The following is an 18381-nucleotide window of genomic DNA, read 5'->3' as shown; positions in this document are numbered from 1 at the left end:
GAGAACGGATGTTTCACAGAATTTATTGTCTCTACATTTAAAGCAATGTACAGAAATGACCTGTGCTCCGTTTCTGAAAGGGACTGTTTGATTGCAGTGTTTTACATCTTAAAAAACATAAACCAAGACCCCAGAATACAAAAATTACAGCAGAAAACACCTTAGAAGTATAAGAATTTGAAGTGTTTTGTCTGCTGACCATATCTTACAACATATATGTATACAAAGACACACCCTACATTCAGAGTCAGCACAAACCAATGCTTTAGAATTGTGCAGTATGGAAATAGTTTGGTTCTGGTTATCATTTCATCTTTCCCAGAATTCCATCCATCCGATGGGCTAAAGGAATAACCAATCATTATTTTCCAACATAAATATCTGAATCTGAGAAGGATTGCCCCCATCATGTCAGATGCTGTCCCATACCACAGTGAATGTCCATTGGACTGATGTTTGTCTCATTACATATTTCAAACACAATTAGCATGGACAGTTTAACACTGGTAACTCCTTCTTAACCTAAATGTGAGATAGCACTTTGAGTATGAAAGTGAACACACAAAAATAAAAGCACATTTAGAATATGTAGTATTTTTCCACTGTGTGGACACAACCACCCTTTTAAGCGAAGGCTTCCTATCTCTATTATTGTATGTATGTACATGCTGTGCAAAAAAGTGCCTGAAACAACAAAGAGTATGCTAATACAAAAATTTGAACATTTATAAAAAATCATCACTACATAGTCACTGGCATCCAAAATGTGTTTCTTAGTAATCCTTTAACTACTTCCATTTAGAAAGCCAGGGGCAGGAGCAGGGACGGGAGTGAAGCCAGGCCCAGGGCAGAGGTCAGGAGAAGGGTTAGGAGATAGCACAGTTCTTGTCTTTATCCTTTGCTCCGAGGCTGCTGGTCCTCCTCCTTCTCCTAAAACTGTTTCTCAAACCCCAGTCCTTCTCGCCTTCCCTTTCCCCCTCCCTATCTCCGTCGTCTGACGCGGGCCTGCGGAGCTGGGGGGGCAGGGGAATGCGCTGCCCCAGGAAGTAGCCCTCCTCCTCTGATTCGGACGAAGAGGAGCAGGTGGAGCAGGAGTCTTCGTGTTTGTACTGGCCAGGCTGAAGGGTGAGGGAGGACGGGTCTGTGCAGGCCATGGAGCCCCTCTCCCTCTCCCCCTTCCAGTCCAGCGTGTCCAGTCGGGGTCGGTCACGCCGAGAGTGGCGGAAACGTTTCTCGGTGCCCAGGTGGAGGGGGGAGTCCGAGGACATGCGACCACGATTCAACCCACGCCGCAAACTACGATGGTGGTATGACCCATCTGTAAGGAGAATGGTTTGATCATCAGGGGAAATGGTTTCAACCTTTTCATTCACAGAGCCTAAGACTAGAAGTGATCCTATTCTCTTACCTAGGAGGTCCAACTGAGGGGGAATTCCCTTCTGGAGGCAGAGATTCTGCCCAAAACCACCCTCCATGTCCTCCGCCTCCTCTCCTCGCTCCTCCTCTCCATTTTCTTGTTCTTCCTCATGCTCCTCTTCTTCCTCCTCATCCAAAGAGTAGCTGCAACTGATTGGCTCCCGAAAGCTAACCCTGGCAGTGCCGCTGCGCCCTGATTGGGGAGGAGGGTCAGGGAGGCTGGGCTCTGTATGGGGAAGACTTGGTGGGGCACCAGGGGCTGTCTCGCGTGACTTGATGGGGAGAGGGGGTGGAAGAGTGGGTGAGACAGGGGGCAGGTCGGCAGGGCTGAGAAGGCTTTCCTGGGCAGGCAGGCTGTTCCTCTGAAGAGGGAGCTCTGGGGTATGGAGAAGAGACACGAACAAGATCAACATTAATACAGCAACACCTTTGGAGAACAGAGTACATCCCTGAATATCATAGTGAAAACAGCTGTTACACCTAGAATATAAAACCCAGCTTTGAAGTGATACTCTGTAGTCCACAGGCCATATGTTTGATACCTTTCATGAACTGGCCGTTCCTCTCCACCCAGTTCCTGCAGTCCTTAGCTGTAGACGTCCCTCTGGAGGTCAGACTGTTGGACAAGAGGCCAGTGTAACCATCCAGCTCTTCCAGAAACTCCAGACTGCTGACTGGTTGTGTGATTCCAAGGTGCATGCTATGTGATTGGTCGCCAGGCCACGGCGGCCCCCAGCCATTGGCTGAGTGACAGTGGGGCGAGGGAGAGTAGGAGCCAGTGGGGTTAGGATGCCCATTGAGTGGGGGAACTCCATTTGGGAGCTGAGTAGAGCAGTGGACTCCTGAGATATAGAAAGACAAAAAAGGAGAGAGAAATAGAAAATCCAGGTCAAACATAACCATAACCCACCTGTGACTTTATGCGCTTGACAAATAAAGACTAGGCCATGACCTATATAACATGCCCAAACTATATGCTCTCAATAGTACCTCGGTTTTCCCTAGCAGTATGTCTGCAATCTTTCCCAGAGACAGAGGGGATGATGGCGGCCTCTGGTGGCTGCTGAGGGGAGCTGCGCTGTGGCTGCTGGATCTTGTCTGCCGTCTCACAGCGCCGGTGCTGCAGAGGCCGGCTCTGCAGGGCCGAGTCGCAGGAGTCGGAGTTGTCAGGGTCCTCCCCCAGGGAGCAGGGCCGGGAGCAGAAGATGAGGCCCCCCCGTGGGAGGAAGGGCCGGCCTAGCAGGGGGAGCCGACAGCGGGCACAGCAGAAACACGTCTCAGCAGCGTGCCAGTGTTGGCCCTCGTAGGTCATCTGACCTTGGTCTATACCTGCAGCACACACGGGGCGGAGGTTGCACGTTATCTAAGCCGACATTTCTGGACTCTAATGGAAATCTTTTGACAAATGACTGTTTAACAAGCAAACATTGAACACCATTCTATTTCTCGGAAGTCTCTGAAAGGCCTGTGTGTATCCAGCTATGTGTGTATCCAGCAGTGTGTTTAGCAGGCCTACCAATGTGTTCCCCACACGTGTCGCAGTACTCTGCGTAGAGAGACTCGTAGCAGGAGCAGCAGTAGGGCCGGCTCTCTCTCATGATGTAGCGCTGGCCGCCCAGCGCCGCCTCACACTCGAAACAGCAGAAGTGCTTCATGTGCCAGTGTCTGCCCTCTGCTTCTGTACATTCATCTGCTAGTATGATCTGGAGGGAGAGAACAAATAGAGAAATGACAAGCAAGTAAGAAATATGGTTATCTTAGCGATAAATAAATACTGAACGTATTGGGTTCAAGACACTAGGCTTTGGCACCCTCTAGGTCTAAAGGACGTGTTTAGGTCAGGCATTCCTCATCTGTTAGTGTACTTCCACTAATCTCTTAAGTCATCGATGGAGAGGGTATTCAAAACAGCAGTGCAGGAGCAAGACTAGAGTTATGCTGCTCCTATAAGTCTACACAGCTGTTCCGGTAGGTCTACACAGCTAGGCAGTTGTCACCTCGTCGCAGGCCTGGCAACGGGGTTTGAGCCTCTCAGCGTGGTGCCGGCCACAGTAGATTTGCCCGTCCTGGTAAAAGTAGATGAGGTCAACCAGCAGTTCGCTGCAGGAGGCACACTGGAAACACTGAGGGTGCCAGCAGGTCCCGTGCCCCGCCCGACTGGCGAACACCGCAATGTCCCCGCCACAGATCTGCCTGCCACACTGAAGAGGGACGTAGCACATGATTAGACACCAGGAAACCTGTGGCTTTGAGCCCCCCCCCCCGGTGGCTGTCAGACCTCCACCCTTGCCCTCACATCCCGCCCCCACCCCCAGCTTCAGCCCCACCTGCTGACAGATGGCCCCGGTCATGGTGACAGGGAAGAGCCTGACGATGCCCCGGCCCAGGTTCTCTCTCTTCCTCTGCTGGCTGAACAGACGCAGCTCCTTCTTCTCCTCCTCCAGCAGGGAGTTACAGTACTGGGGCTGAGACACACACACACACACACACACACGTTACCATGCTGAGTCACATGGGAGAAATGCAGATGATAGGTGAAGGCTACTAGCAGTATCACCTCCATACATGTGGGATATCGTATGGTTGGTGTTACCTCACTGTCATGGGCTGGCAGCTGGTGGAGCAGCTGTTTGATGCGGTACCTCTCCCCTGGACTGTTCACATAGGGCACCCTGTCCTCTGGGATGCAGCTGAAGTACTGATACACCTGCAACACCACATGGGGACATTCAGACCCAGACACACACACCGGCTCTAGTCTTGATGCTTCACTTAACGCTTTTATGAATACTGTGTGGACGTTTCAACAAATGATTTGTGTGTGTGTGTGTTGTGACCTGCTCAGGTTTGAGGCCCGGGGGGACCCAGGCGTACTCCTCGGAGGCGCAGCCAGAGTCGTCGTCGGAGATGGAGTGTCTCTGGAAGTCAGACACCAGCTTCATCATCATCCTCTCCAGCTGACCAGGCACAGGACGCACAGCATGCTCCTCACGCACACACTTACAATGCACACAGATCTTCCTGGGGGGCACAAACAGAGGGATGGGGTGAACTACAGCTGGCAACCTTGGCAATCCCATGACGCTGGTTTGCAAGGTGCCCACAACAATAAACCACCGCACTAGAGATGCCTTACCAATCCAAGGCAGGGTTGTAAATGCATTCATCAATGCATAAATCTACTCATAATGAATCATACAGAGTATCAAAAGTATGTGATGATTAAAACAACACACCCTGCGCCAGTACCACCTACAACGCCCGCACCCTGTGGTAATGTGATCAGGAACATACTTTGCGTTGGAGACATGATGTCAGTCCCCACCTCCAAACATTCTTGTCTGTGACTCAACACAACTCCCTGCAGCAACATAATACTGCCATGACAAACAGATGTTCCTCACAAATGGCATATAGCACACAACAAAGTCTTTAAAATGCACCATTTCACAATTCAAACCATCACAAAGATTAACTCCAGTTATACACATCTGGCAAAGATAACTGACAACTTCCTTATCTGTGGTTAGCTGGACTCTTTTGCTGTATTCTACTGAAGAAGACTGACCCCAGAACTGTGGCTGGAGGTCTGACACCCTCTGTAACTAACATAGAACTCTCATATCTACCCACATCCCCAACATCCCCTCACTCCACACTGCCCGCAGGAAATGAGGTCACTGATGTAATCCTGGCCAATGCCGTAGCGGTTAAGATAAAGGGTGGAAGAAGATGGCTGGAAAGTAATCCTCCCCCTCCTGCCCCTCATCCCCCATCAGGGAGTTCTTAACCCGCCTTAGAGTGATCTGCGATTGGCTCTGCGTGTGAGTGTCTGATCGTGACAGGGTACGGTATGTAGGCTGTGTGAGGAGTTCTATACTGTGTGCTATATGCTGTTAAAGTATGGCTCATATGATTGTGTAACAGCCCCTCAGCTGGTATTTGTGGCTCAAGGCCTGGTCTTCAGGCACAGATGGAGGGCAAAGCTGCTTTGAGTAGATATGCCCCCCCCCCAACACACAAACACACCCACAACAGCACACTAAACACACACACACCATGTATGCGTACGCAAACACACCCACACACCGTACCAACGCAAACAAGCAGACCCTTTGCAAAAGCCAATCCTTTAATGTTGATAAACTGCCTCAATCCCCTCCTACAAAGTCTCCCAGAAATCCTTCCTATTCCCTCCGTTCTCAGAAATAAAAGTGGAGGTCAGGCATATCCCATCACATCAGCTGATTTGGCAGAAGTGTACGCCTAAGTGTTCATGTCTGTATAAATACCTTGGTTAAACAAGAAAAGAAAACCTCTGTAGCGAGAGGCAGGCAAGCAGCAGCTCTCTCTGCGGGCCTCAGGGTATTGTACTGTCCTGGGACACACAGGCTCCTTATTTGGCCGTGGCTGTCTGCACGTCCACTCTAAATAATGGTAAACACAGCAGGTCACCTGAGGATAAGCCTAGCTGGCAAGTCTTACTGCCTGCAAGCTGGCCCCAGCTGTTTGTCCTCAGTCTGTGTGTGTAGGAGACACAGTGGTACACGGGTCATGTGAACAGTGCAGATGGCCCGAGACAGCAGTAAGAGTAGCTAAGAGTAATAAGTAGTAAGAGTTGTAGATGTACCATTCTACAATGACAGACATCATCAGCAGAGAGCCCTAGATCACTGACATGACACCCAATAGACATATGACAAGGATGGAGTCTCTAAACCGTTCCCCATCAAGGCTGTGTGGTGAGAGGACATATGGACATGGCATTAACCTCAGGAACCCCAAAGCATATCTCTGGCATCTTGCAGATGTTTTCCACATACCTGTCAATGTGCCAGCCAAGACAGGCCTGGGGACATACTATTCACATGTCTGAGGACCAGTGCCAATAGTGCCACATGCATACCACACCCAGCTTCTGGTCCATCAAATGACTAGCGTTACCAGGGTAACGCAGCAGATGCTCGTCTTTGATCTGTAGCGGAGGTAATCTGCGTGCGAGTCATGGTTACATCACAACCTGCTGGACCTAACCACTGGGCGTCAGGGCTGCTGCTGCTGTTGTTGTTGTTGTTAAGGCATCTTCCTGTGCGTTTATTGTTTATGTAAACACGGCCTGCTGGCTGGAGATAATCCTGCCTGGGACTGGAAGGAGGTCCCAGTCCTGACTGACCCTGCAGCTTGAAGCAGCACCACCTGGGAGCCACAGACACACTCACAGGGTGGCACGGCTGTGTCCTCCATATGGTTTGCAGCTTTGAAACATCCCCATGTCACAATCAACCGTCAAATTTCTGTGGTCCTACAATGGGTTTTATGGTACTATAATCTGCTCTAAGATGCTACACCACTTAAATTGTGTGCATTTTGAAGAAAAACTGTTACAGAGTGGGTCACAATAGAGGCTGTCCCATTAAAGTTCTGGGATATGTAATCCAGATCTAATCCCCTATTTCGACTCAGAACACACAGAATTTATATTTAGACTCAGAGATACAGTAGGCACATCTCTGTTTGCTGTCACAGTTGGTTAGAAACCTCTGTTCTTCTGAACCTCCCAACAGAGCAAATGGACTGTCCCTGTAGCAGACAATCCACTAGTATATCGAGCACATCAATCAATTTACATTAACATCACAACTACTAATGATGGCATTCACCTCTGCATCAGAACATATCACGTAATCCACACTACCTTCATCCCCAAACCACTCCTAACTCCTGATCCTGTCCACTATTAAACAAACTTGTATTAAAACGTCCGATTATCAAAACCCAACATTAATACACAGCAGCGACGTTACCTTGCTTCATTGTCAGGTGTCCCATTCTGCCTTGTCAACATCCTCCCATCCAAATTAGAGATCTACTGGAGCTGCTTCAGCTAGATCCCTTAGATCCCAGTCAGTCAGTCAGTCTCCAACAGTCACACAGTCACTCGCCTGCCTGCCTGCCTGCCTGCCTTCCTGCGTGCGTGACAGGCTGTTAGAGAAGGTCATTCTAAGGCAGCTTCTCGCCAGGGGTAATGAGTTTAAAGAGTCTCTGTATGTCGCTTTTCAAATGCCCCCATCCTCGCCTAACTCCCTCCCCCACTCCAGCACTCTCCCTCACAGCTGACAGTGTGGCCCCTAACAATAGGTGGCACACACAAACACAGATACACACACACACATTAAACAGAAAGGTTGTCCTTTCAAAATGAGAAAAGCTAAGTAAGAGAGATACTCACAGTGCCACTGAATATCTATCTGAAATGCCAAACTAAGTGAAGACGTTTGACGCTACTGAAGTACAACAGATGATGCATCAGTTCTGCTGTCATCTTTATAATACAAGAAGGAACAGATGACCGTGACGCATCGTTGCATGTGTGCCATTCTTCTGCCAACTAAAATAAAGAGGAGCATGTGTGATTACAAGTGCCTGTGGTAAGAAACCGTGGTTGTTTGCTATTTCACATGGGCTTGTGGACTAGCTAGGGGCAGAGTAGTGACAGAAATCTCAAATCACAGCATCTGAGCTGACCTCCCTGTCAATCACAAGACAGCCCACTGGAAGAGCTGTTGTCCTTTAAAATGTGTTAACTGGTTACACCTGTCAATCATTCTTTTATCTCTCTTTTCTAAATGTCAATGTCTCTTCCTCCCCATCTTAAGTCGGTCTCTTTCCGCCAACACCAACACTCAGGGAACAGGGTGTTGGTAACAGGGGTAACTGAACACATCCTCCTTAGAAAAACTAATAGTTTGTCATGCATTAAAAACACTCCTGTCAAGTATGTTTGGTGGGACACAGTGAGCAGGGCTCCAAATTAACGTGTCCCATTGTCCTGGGGAAACTTTTTTTTTTCTTTGACCTTTCGAAATCTTTTAGAAAATCTTTTTTCAACCTTTCCAAACTTTTTTTTCGAAAACCTTTTAAAAACTTTTTGTAGAAAACGTTTTTAAAACCTTTAGAAACTTTTTTTCAAACTTTTCTTAAACCTTTTGAAACTTTTTTACTACAGCCACACCACGAATTGTGTTAGCCCCCCCATGAAACAAGCAAGAAAATTGTGTATTCTATTGTGTATGTATTCACATTTAAATTCAGACATTGATTTGAGCCGGACGACAGTATGGATTACTTAAACAGTGTTGCAAATAACCTAGACCCATGTCAGAATGTCAAAATGCAAAAACACAAGAATGAACATTTTGGGACAGGTCAAGTTCAATTTGGGATGGTTAATTTTGCACTTCGAGACGGTACTGGGACACTGAGGAAAGAAGTGAGTTGCGAGCCCTGACAGTGAGTAGTCTGTAGCCAGTCCCAGCCTGATCTCCTGGTTTGGAGGCTGATTTGCAGATAGTGGTGTGTACAGTGCTAGTGTGATTAGATAATCCTCAGGGTGAAATGTGTGTACTTGTGCTGTGATTAGCCCTGACTGAAAGTGAGTAGCCTCATTGGCGTGTGCTGCTGTGCTGCTTAGATCCCTCTGAGGGCAGCAGATGGACACTGTCCCAGAGCGCTTCAACACTAATTAGAGACTGAGTAATTGCCGTCTACCAGTCCCATCTGATTGGGGTGGCCATTCCAGCCACTTCTAGGGTGTTGTTGGGACCCGTGGGTCAGAAGTAACTCAATTGCTTCTGGGTGTTGCGGTGGTGGAGCCATCTGCCCCCTTGCCTATGCCCCAGACATGTCTGAAGACATTCGTCATGGAGATGGATCACTCTCACTCTGCTCTCCCAGCTGAGCGTCCTGGTACTGAGCTGCCCCAGACACAGGCTTGGGTGGAAGGCTCTACGGCCGTTTGAAGGACATGAAATTCATCTGAGACTGTGGGGTCTTTCAGCTGTGACCCCCATAAATCATAATTATTTAATCATTCTGCCCGGCAACAGATTCCACTCTCTTCTGGGTCTGACAACAGACGGGAACATAAAAACAACATCACCAGACAAAAATCCCCTCTCCTCTGTAGAAAACTTAACCCTTCATCTCTAATATTGACTGATAGCTTAGCGTTGATGTTACACAGATTCACATGTATGGTAAACATGATGTGGTTGTGGATGTAGAACTGCTTCAGATTAAAACCTTGGATACTGTAAAAGTCAACCTGAACACAGGGACAACATAGCCACAGGCACAAGCACTCAATTAGAATCTTTTGGTTTCATGAACACACAACCCCTTTCCTTCCAAGTTTATGTCTTGTATCTATTGTGGTATTCTTTCAATAAGAATATGTGGTTGGCTTCATTCCTGCAGGGCTAATCTGTGTTTGTGTTCTGAATCCTGTATTATTCAGCTCTCCTCTCATTCTGCTACTCCCTTCATCATGACTAACTTGCCATGAAATCCATCTAGAACTCCCTTTCACTAAAACAACTCATAAACACAGCACTCAGTTAGAGCACATTTGTATGGGACAATGAGGCCTGGGATTTACCAACTAAAAACAACTTGGATGTTTTACTGCAGTCCTTCAGAGAACTAGTAGTTAAAACTACTGTTATTGACTTGTGGAAGGGGAGGGAAGTGTGAGGTGAGGAAGAGTGGAGGGGGGAGAGGAAGTAGAGGAAGGGGAAAAAAGGGGAGAGGGATGAGAGAAGTGGTAAAGTGAAGAGAGGTGGGGGATAGGGAGGAGATGGAGAGGTGGGGGAGAGGGAGGAGATGGGGTGAGAGGGAGAGGTGGGGAAGAGGGAGGAGATGGGGTGAGAGGTGGTGGAGAGGGAGGAGAGGGAGAGGTGGGGGAGAGGGAGGAGATGGAGAGGTGGGGAGAGGGAGAGGTGGGGGAGAGGGAGGACATGGAGAGGTGGGGGAGAGGGAGGAGAGGGAGAGGAGGGGGAGAGGGAGGAGAGGGAGAGGAGGGGGAGAGGGAGGAGATGGAGAGGGAGGAAGGGTTACGGCTCTATCCTGGCAGTGGCGGCAGTAGCAGGAGCAGAAAGGGCTAATCTTATTAGGGTGACGGACAGGATTAGGCCCAGCCGAGAGACCCAGCCGGCTGGACACACTAGGGAGGGGGTGGGGGGGGGGTCATACTGAACAAATGTAGAACAGAACAGAGAGGTTGTTGTTGCTCCAAATTACAGTAATACACAAACGATAATACTGACACCCAAACAGACCAGCCATGTAAGGAGTATGAAGCACTTCACCAGGCTGCCTTAGACACGGGGAAACAAACGTGTTTAGTATCCTCCTGCACACACACACAGACACACACACACACACAAACACACACACACACACACAGACACAGACATACACCTTCCCCCGAACAAAGACTCAGACACACTCTTCTGAGCCGTGTGGAATTCCCTTCCTGTCCACAAGAGTTTGTTCCAGCTGGCCACTCAGGCATTCCCTATTTTTCAGTGTGTGTAGGCGCAAATCAACATTACATGTTTTATCACAGTGGTCTTTGATGCTTCCATTTACTCCACGCAACCTACTTATGTGTTCACCTAGTATATATTAATGTTGTCCATCTATAGAACAGTGGTTTAAAGGGCTGTCCTAATGCTCTATCCAGCTATGGTTTAAAGCATGTTTCTGCCATAAAATCTTTCAGCAGTTTGAAATGATTATAAAACACTGCATGACCCCGCGTAATCCCTCAACCAGTGTTCTTAATGTATCGCGTGTCTGGAGTGCAGGTTATATGTGACCTTCACGCAGAGCTGTGAACCAATGTGTTGTGGCTGGATAAATGTCTGTTTGCACAACACTATCTAGTCTACACAGTGGTGTTCTAACAAGCTCTCTGAGGGCAACACTGTGACCCTCTCCACTTTGACACACTAACACAAAGAACAGCTGGCTCATTTTGCTAACACATAGAACTGGTCCTCAATACAATACAGAACAGAGGGACAGAACTGGCCAATCTAGTAGACTGTGACTTTGTCCTCAGGAGAAGAACTAACACACTTCCGAGACCAGCCGGAGAAGGAGGAGTCAGTGTGAAAGGACACAGCAGTAGTATGTAAGAGGATGCAGCAGGGGTGACTGTATTAAGGCAAATGAATGAGTGACCTACCTCCATCCATGCATGCGGAAGCCTGGACACTGGTCTCCACAGCGCATGCACGGCTGCCCTCGGTCTGGGTCCTCTTCCTCCTGTTGACACACACACAAGCACACACACACACACACACACACACACACATTAGTTGACTCTACCTGGAGTACCATTGGAAAAAAAACTAAAAACGAAGAGTATGCATTCCATACGTGATCTAATGGTCGGCAGCAACATTGTATATGTCTGTCCATCTCACAACAAAACGCAGTATGGACTTAGTGTAGGCTCATCCCATTTACCACACTTTCAAGAGCCTTTGGATGGAAGGAGCATACCATAGATTATTCTGGATGATTCTCTGAGTCGATTTATGGTTATCCTGAATGGATCAATCCACTCCCCTCTTAAATTTGTGGCTTTTAAAACCTTTCACCAGTACGTCTGACCATTTGTTTGCATAATGTCTCTGAACCTTGTTCAGACAAGGTTTCACTACCACAGGGACTGCTGTTACTAATCTATATTATGACATGTACAATATTATCAAATGATTGATTATACTAAATAGACCTGTGAGTGTGTATATGTGTGTGCGTGCATGCGTGTGTGCCTGTATATCAGCACTTGTGTCAGTGACAAAGACAGTCAGTGTATGTTAAGAGTTCTGTTTGAATGACCAAACGTACTGTATGTTGGGGTGTGTATGTATGTGGTAGGTCTGTGATGGGGGTGCTTAGGAATCAGGACAGCAAGTCCATTACTCAGTGTGGAGTGGGGGGATTACGGCCTGACTGCTGCTGCATGTGTGTGTGTAAGTGTGTGTGTGTGTGAGATAGAGGGGAGGAGGGGGGGATTGCAGGGGACGGTTGTCATGGAGAAACAAGAGCTATGGTCTGCTACACAAGAGACAGCACTGGATCCTGGATCTTGTGCCAAAACACTAAAACGCTAATGTGTGTGTGCGCGCGTGTGTATATGTGTGTGTGCGTGTGTATATGTGTGTGTCCTGCTCCAGTGTCTCTTTTTAGAGGTATCAGGAAGGAAGTGAAGGCCTGAGGAGAGCTGCACCCTTTCCCTCAGTGCAGTCACTCTGTCTGCCCTTTCCTTTCCTCTCTCACCGTCATCCTGACACAACAACGTCCTCAGCAACCAGTTAATCTCCATAACATCGAACTCTCAGCCAGTCGCTCACTCCTCGACCTCGTTCTACTTTCAGTTTCTACCTGTTTTTGTGATGTGTGTAACAATGGAATTGACTCGGGTTTCACGAAACAAAAAGGCATTCGATTCCTGTGTTCCAAGAGACAAAGAACGGAAGAGCAGTTCATGAAACCCTACTAGCTCGGGATCCTCGTAGACACAGTGTGACACAGACTCCACCAGTCAAGCAACAATGTGAAGAGAGTCCACCTGGAGCCTCCCCTGAGCAGTATACTCCATTCCGGAACACAATATCACTTCATATCACATCCACATGCATGAAAACACACAGACACACACATGTACACACGTGTGCACACATGTACACAGGTGTGCACACACACACCAATAAAGCAACGCCATGCGATCTGGGAGGACACCTGTGCATACCTGTTGAGCTGTGTTTTGATCCGTTCTGTAACCACATGCAGTCTCTTGGAGCTCAGCTCGGAGCTTGATTTTCAAACAGTATTCACGTCGAGCCAGTTATCACATTCGAATGTATAGTTGTGAGTTTACCTAAGGTTATAAAGGTAACAGCTCTTCTCATTATCATGCAGTGATGTATTAGCTAAACCAGCCAACTAGGGGAAGCGGGATTCTTTAACTATGTGCATAAGCACTCCTTCTGTATCTACTTTAGAGGTATGCCACTCGATTTGCGTAAGAATTCACTCATTATTGTTTTTCATTGAGCCAACTGACGAAGAATGAGAATGGTTCCTCAGAAGGGTTCCGTCTGCGATTTTACATTTTAAAAGTGTTACATAATTACTCAAACAAAGACCTAATTGCATAGTATTAAGCTAGAACAGGTTGGCCTGACACACAGTCTCACGATAAAAGTTTCCATGAAATGATTCACACGCCGTTTTACTGCGACTGACAGACACGCACATGCATGCTTGCCACATACAGAACATACACACAGGTATCTATGAGAGATAAAAACGATCATAAATAACAGCCACAGGCAGAAGCATCTCCTGGGATTGGATTAAACCTGTATTGAACCTGCCAGCAGCGTGGCTCCACTGAACATGGGCTGCTACACTTACTAACTAACTACCAATACCAGGTAAACTGTCTCTTACCAACCACACTACCAGCTGTCTGGATCTGAGGGGTTTCAAGCCATAGATGTGGCAACATCATAATACAGTTTGAAGTTAAGTGGCGACAAGGTACGGGTAAATGATGTGTAAAGTTGATTTCTGGATGACTGAACATTTCTGCTCTCATTTGCTCATGAGCTTCTTAAACTCTGAGCGACATGGTTACTAACCTGGGGAACAAGGGGGGAGGTACTCTGACCCAACAGTAACATATTCATACCCTGTGGCTTAGTGAGGCCTATGCTCAGCTCGCTCACACTGAACACACACTCTTCTGTATGTTTTCCTGGGAGTGAAAACACTGCTCAGCACTCAGCCCAGAGTTACACTCGCTGGATAATGTCCACAAAACCAATATACAGATACTCTCTGTGGGCCTAATGTGTCTTTGTCTCTGATTGGGTTAAAGGGGGAAGTTACACTGGCCTAAACACCCCCTTCTCACACTATAAACCCCACATGATCTCACACACACTACTACATGGTGAGAGGTGACTCTTTTGTCTCCGGGGAATGCGATCCATGGGAACACGTGTGCTCGAGCAAACAGTTAGTGCAGCCTCCTCGCCCTCCGACAGACCACTGATCCCTGACTTGTGCAGCAGAGCTCTCCACTAGAGCGTGGACACTCAGAACAGCCCATAAGGGGGAGAGAGAGCTGGGAGGGACCAGTCATGTTGCATTGGAAAATGGGGGATTAGAAATTGCGTGTGTGCGTGTGAGAGTGTGTGCAAGAAAAGGAGAACGAGAGAGTAAGTGCATAAGAGTTTAGGTAGAGCAACTACAAAAATCCTCACAAAGCATGATAAAGACTAGGAAAAGGTTATATTCAGTACAACAAATGAGGATGCATGAAGAATTATTACATAAGCTGTTTGAGCACATGGACTGTCTTTGTCATCAATCAAACAAGGAAATTCATGTCCACCGACATTGTCAAGGTTCATTCAGTTGGAAAAAAAATAATCACGTCATAAACGTAGGCAAGGGCGGCTGACTTTGTGAGTTGTTTCCAGAGTCATGTGCATGAGGATTACATCATGCATATGAACGCAAGCGTGTTGTTCATAACACCAATAATCAATAACAATACCATAGATCAAACTCCATCAGCATCATTAGGCCCATTTCCACCTCAGAGTGACTTGGAATGGTTGGTCCAAACTGTAAACTGATCCACATATGCTTTCAAACCCATCAAGCTGGTTCTAATTAGCATTGCATAGGGCACATGGGCTGGAGATGTTCTCTTCATATCCCTCCAATGACAGACCAGTATCCAAATACTCTCTAGGAGAAACCTTCCATAACAACTGAAGCTATTGTGTTTCCTCATGTGTAAAATCACCACCTCTGACTTAAAACAAATATGAGCCATATGTTTTGTGCGAGTTGGATGAGAATCCCAAGTAAGGATGTGGTTACGTGTGTTTCCTTTCAGCACTCTGAAACAGATGATACGTCAGGTTTAAGTCCCAACAAAGGCTTCACCTACTTTGTGTTCCTCAGTAGGAGCTGTGATGGGTGGGGTGGCAGGAACTAGAAAATCTGCTACACCATGTATGTGCGAGATAAATAGAACACTCAAGTTCACAAAGGTTCTGTTTGGAATATCTCACAATACAAACTTTTATTGTTCGGTTTATACACCTCCCACATTTAAACAAGCTCCTTTCTTGTACATTCATTCCAGCAAGCTTACAGAGGAAACTTTGTTTTTATTTTTTCTCTTTTTATGGTCAACAGGAAAATTAATTGCCAAGGCAAACTGAGAAAGTGAGAGTGCATTTGCAGCAGACTATCACGGTTTAGACAGGACGTCTTAGAGCACACAGTTTCAAAGTACTTTACATACACATAATAACTACAGACTGGAGGAGCAAAAGGAGCAGACATATGCTCTGTAAAGTGGCAGGGTAATTAAGTGTTGAGCTCCGTTTGAGGGGTTAAACATCAACCCAGGAAAGGTGAGGGGTCATGGGGCTGTGTAGCCCTGGCATGTTGGCTGGAGAAGACTGTCATCATTGCTGGACAAGATCAAACAGACAGCCTGCCTGGAGGCCAGGCAACTCTCTACCCCTCTCATACCACATACATCTTCTCTCTGGGATGGAAGGTACATTAACATATTAATATTACCATTTGCTATGTAACATCTTGTAGAGAATATTGATTGAAGCTAGGTCTCAGGTCTCTCACTTTTTAGATGCTACATGTGATTGAGTGAGTCCTATTTACCAATAGGGTCTCCTGGACACCTGGCATTTCCCCCAGAGGGATAGATTTTCAGCTTTGTTTTGTTTTTCATGGTTCATGAAAATTGAGCCTTTCTTTGATTAAAATAGACTGACGTCAGTGTTTAAGATTTATTACGCAAAGATATTAACACACCAACCTCACAGTTCTAGAACTACAATTCTCTTTGAAAAACATATAGAGCCATACATTGTTCTAAGAGAACGGTAGTTCTAGAACCGATTGAGATAACCCTGTTTTAACCTAGATGGTATAGACCCCTTTTATTTCATGAAACCCAAGCAGTGTGTGTGGTGAGCTTCACAAGCTACGTCCCACTTTAAGTACAGTAGTATTTGCAGTTAGGTACCAAGAGCCAGATGTTTCATACCGAACAAAATGTACATTAGACCTCACTCTGACAAACTGACTGGCAATGTTTTTAGCCAGTATGAACTGGGATGCAACAGCTAGTGGAACAAGACTTCATTCCACTCAACTGTAATTAGTAATCTACAAAATCAGCATTTAACATAAATATGTGAATACAACAGCGTTGTGAGTAGCGTGGGGAGACGTCTATGCGCAAAGGCCCCTAACCTGTGCAGGTAAATTCTAAATACCTATGACGTAGTTGACCATCTACCCAACGGCGATCCATTTTGGTGAATCGACTCAGAAAACAAAGGAAACAACTTTTCACAGCAAGCAAGTTTCCCATATCTATAATACTCTCTTACCATCTCTATAATAATCGAAATAAAAAAGAAGTATCGACACAATGATATATTTACAAATACTATCAGGTCAAGGTAGCCGAACAGTGCTACTTTTTCAAAGTTATAGCTATTTTACATGCCATTAATGTATGAATCATGTAATTATGGAACTAACACATGTTATAAAGTGAAGTAACAGAACAATACTCAAATAGGTTCAGCACTGAAACAACTTGGGAAGGAAGTCACGGGTATGCCCTGAAGTTTATTGTACGCTAGGCTACTTACCGAGCGATTCGACCGTCGCTTTTTAGATCCACGCGTGAACATGTTGATTGTTCCAATACCCGCGTCGTGGTAGTTTTAAAGTAGAAAGAGGGGACTGAAGATTCCCCTTAGTACTCACGTAGGTCAACAGAATTCACCGTATACCTTGAAACTACATTTTATTTTAAACATTGTCCGTGCTACTGTAGCTGTCGAACTTCCAGTCCTCTCCATGGACTTTTACGCACGGTTGACTTACAGGGACAGAAAATTACCGACGCATACGTAAGCACGCTACACACCTAGATGACTGTAAACCATCCAGTAGCTTAGGCTACAGAATTTACCATCCAACAACAATGTACAACTTCCAACCCCCTGTTCTGGGCCTGAACGGTGCGCCTCTCTGGAGTTGAGTTTCTCATGGCTCATCTAGTGCCAAATTACATCGGGAAAACATTTGGACTATGGGAGGAGTCAACACGCGGTGTATCGAACAATGAGTACAGTAGGCAAATAACTGGAGTTTTTTTTACCGAAGTGGAATGTTAGGGCAGGAATCATGATGATCACCCATTTGAAAAGGCTAACGAAACTTTTCAAATGTGTATACCCTGTTTGATTAAATATATACTAAATCTCAGCAACCCGTCCAGTCTGGAACATCAGGGATTAGTGTTCAAATTGTTTGTCTTCTCTATGACCCCAAACGGGGGATTATTTTTTGCCCACTGTCCTGTTAACGACTGAATAAAACATGGATTTTTAAACAACGGATTTTAATTCATCTGTTGGCCTACAGAAAATATAAACCCTTATGGTATTAATCTCTATGTAATATCAAAAGTAACTCTACAATTCAAGATAGTGTGTGCTCTGGGCGGTTTGCACATTATACAAAGTTCCTTTTTCAAAATATTAAAATGTGCAATTTTAAAACATGTTCATCTTAAATTGAATTTCCACTTTACATAACATATCTTCAACATGCTGAACATGTGGGGACCGTTCAAGGGTTAAGTACTCTCTTAATTATTGGCCGATAGCATGTTGTGTATTTTACATATGACAATACAAACTGTTGTTTTTTAATGATAAAATGTATAGCATGTAGCATAATATGGCCATTGCTTCTTTTCTGCGGCCTTTAATAAAAATTCGTGGTGGTCCCTATCTGAAATGTAGAATGAATAGTGAATACCTGTTTCCCTCTAGTGGCTGGATATGGCCTCTCTTTATGAACTAGGCTCAAAGTTGTTCGCCTCCTGCTTCTATGTAGTGGTAGTATAGTGTTGATTATTCTTTTGAGACCCTTGTTCTCTGATTTAGTAGTTTCCTTATCTAGGCTAAGTCCACTTGTGATTCTCAAACAATTTAGTGTGTCCACATACGAAAATTATGTATGTGGGTGTTA

At 46.1% G+C, this 18381-nt stretch overlaps 1 protein-coding gene across 1 annotated transcript; it reads right to left on the bottom strand.

Moving 5' to 3' along the window:
* Positions 1–13: 13 nt before the first annotated feature.
* On the bottom strand, positions 14–17400 carry prickle3 (prickle homolog 3). Its single transcript, XM_067239749.1, has 11 exons — positions 16989–17400; positions 11447–11526; positions 4254–4437; positions 4010–4123; positions 3744–3881; positions 3414–3617; positions 2933–3119; positions 2407–2745; positions 1959–2258; positions 1409–1792; positions 14–1318 (listed from the first exon to the last, which is right to left on the bottom strand). The coding sequence occupies exons 1-11, from the start codon at positions 17028–17030 to the stop codon at positions 867–869; spliced, it is 2424 nt and encodes an 807-aa protein (XP_067095850.1). The 5' UTR covers positions 17031–17400; the 3' UTR covers positions 14–866.
* Positions 17401–18381: the final 981 nt, after the last annotated feature.

This window comes from Osmerus mordax, chromosome 7 (genome assembly GCF_038355195.1).
Source record: "Osmerus mordax isolate fOsmMor3 chromosome 7, fOsmMor3.pri, whole genome shotgun sequence".
Classification (NCBI taxonomy): Eukaryota; Metazoa; Chordata; class Actinopteri; order Osmeriformes; family Osmeridae; genus Osmerus; species Osmerus mordax.
Note: the sequence above shows the minus strand (reverse complement) of the source record. Positions and strands in the feature narration are given on the sequence as shown.

Excerpts from the sequence above, each read along its gene's own strand:
- prickle3 (XM_067239749.1), bottom strand. The coding sequence starts at position 17,030 with ATGTTCACGCGTGGATCTAAAAAGCGACGGTCGAATCGCTCG. Across the intron at positions 11,527-16,988 it reads AGCGACGGTCGAATCGCTCG|GAGGAAGAGGACCCAGACCG; the intron begins GTAAGTAGCCTA and ends GTGTGTCAACAG. Across the intron at positions 3,120-3,413 it reads GTTGCCAGGCCTGCGACGAG|ATCATACTAGCAGATGAATG; the intron begins GTGACAACTGCC and ends CTCTCCCTCCAG.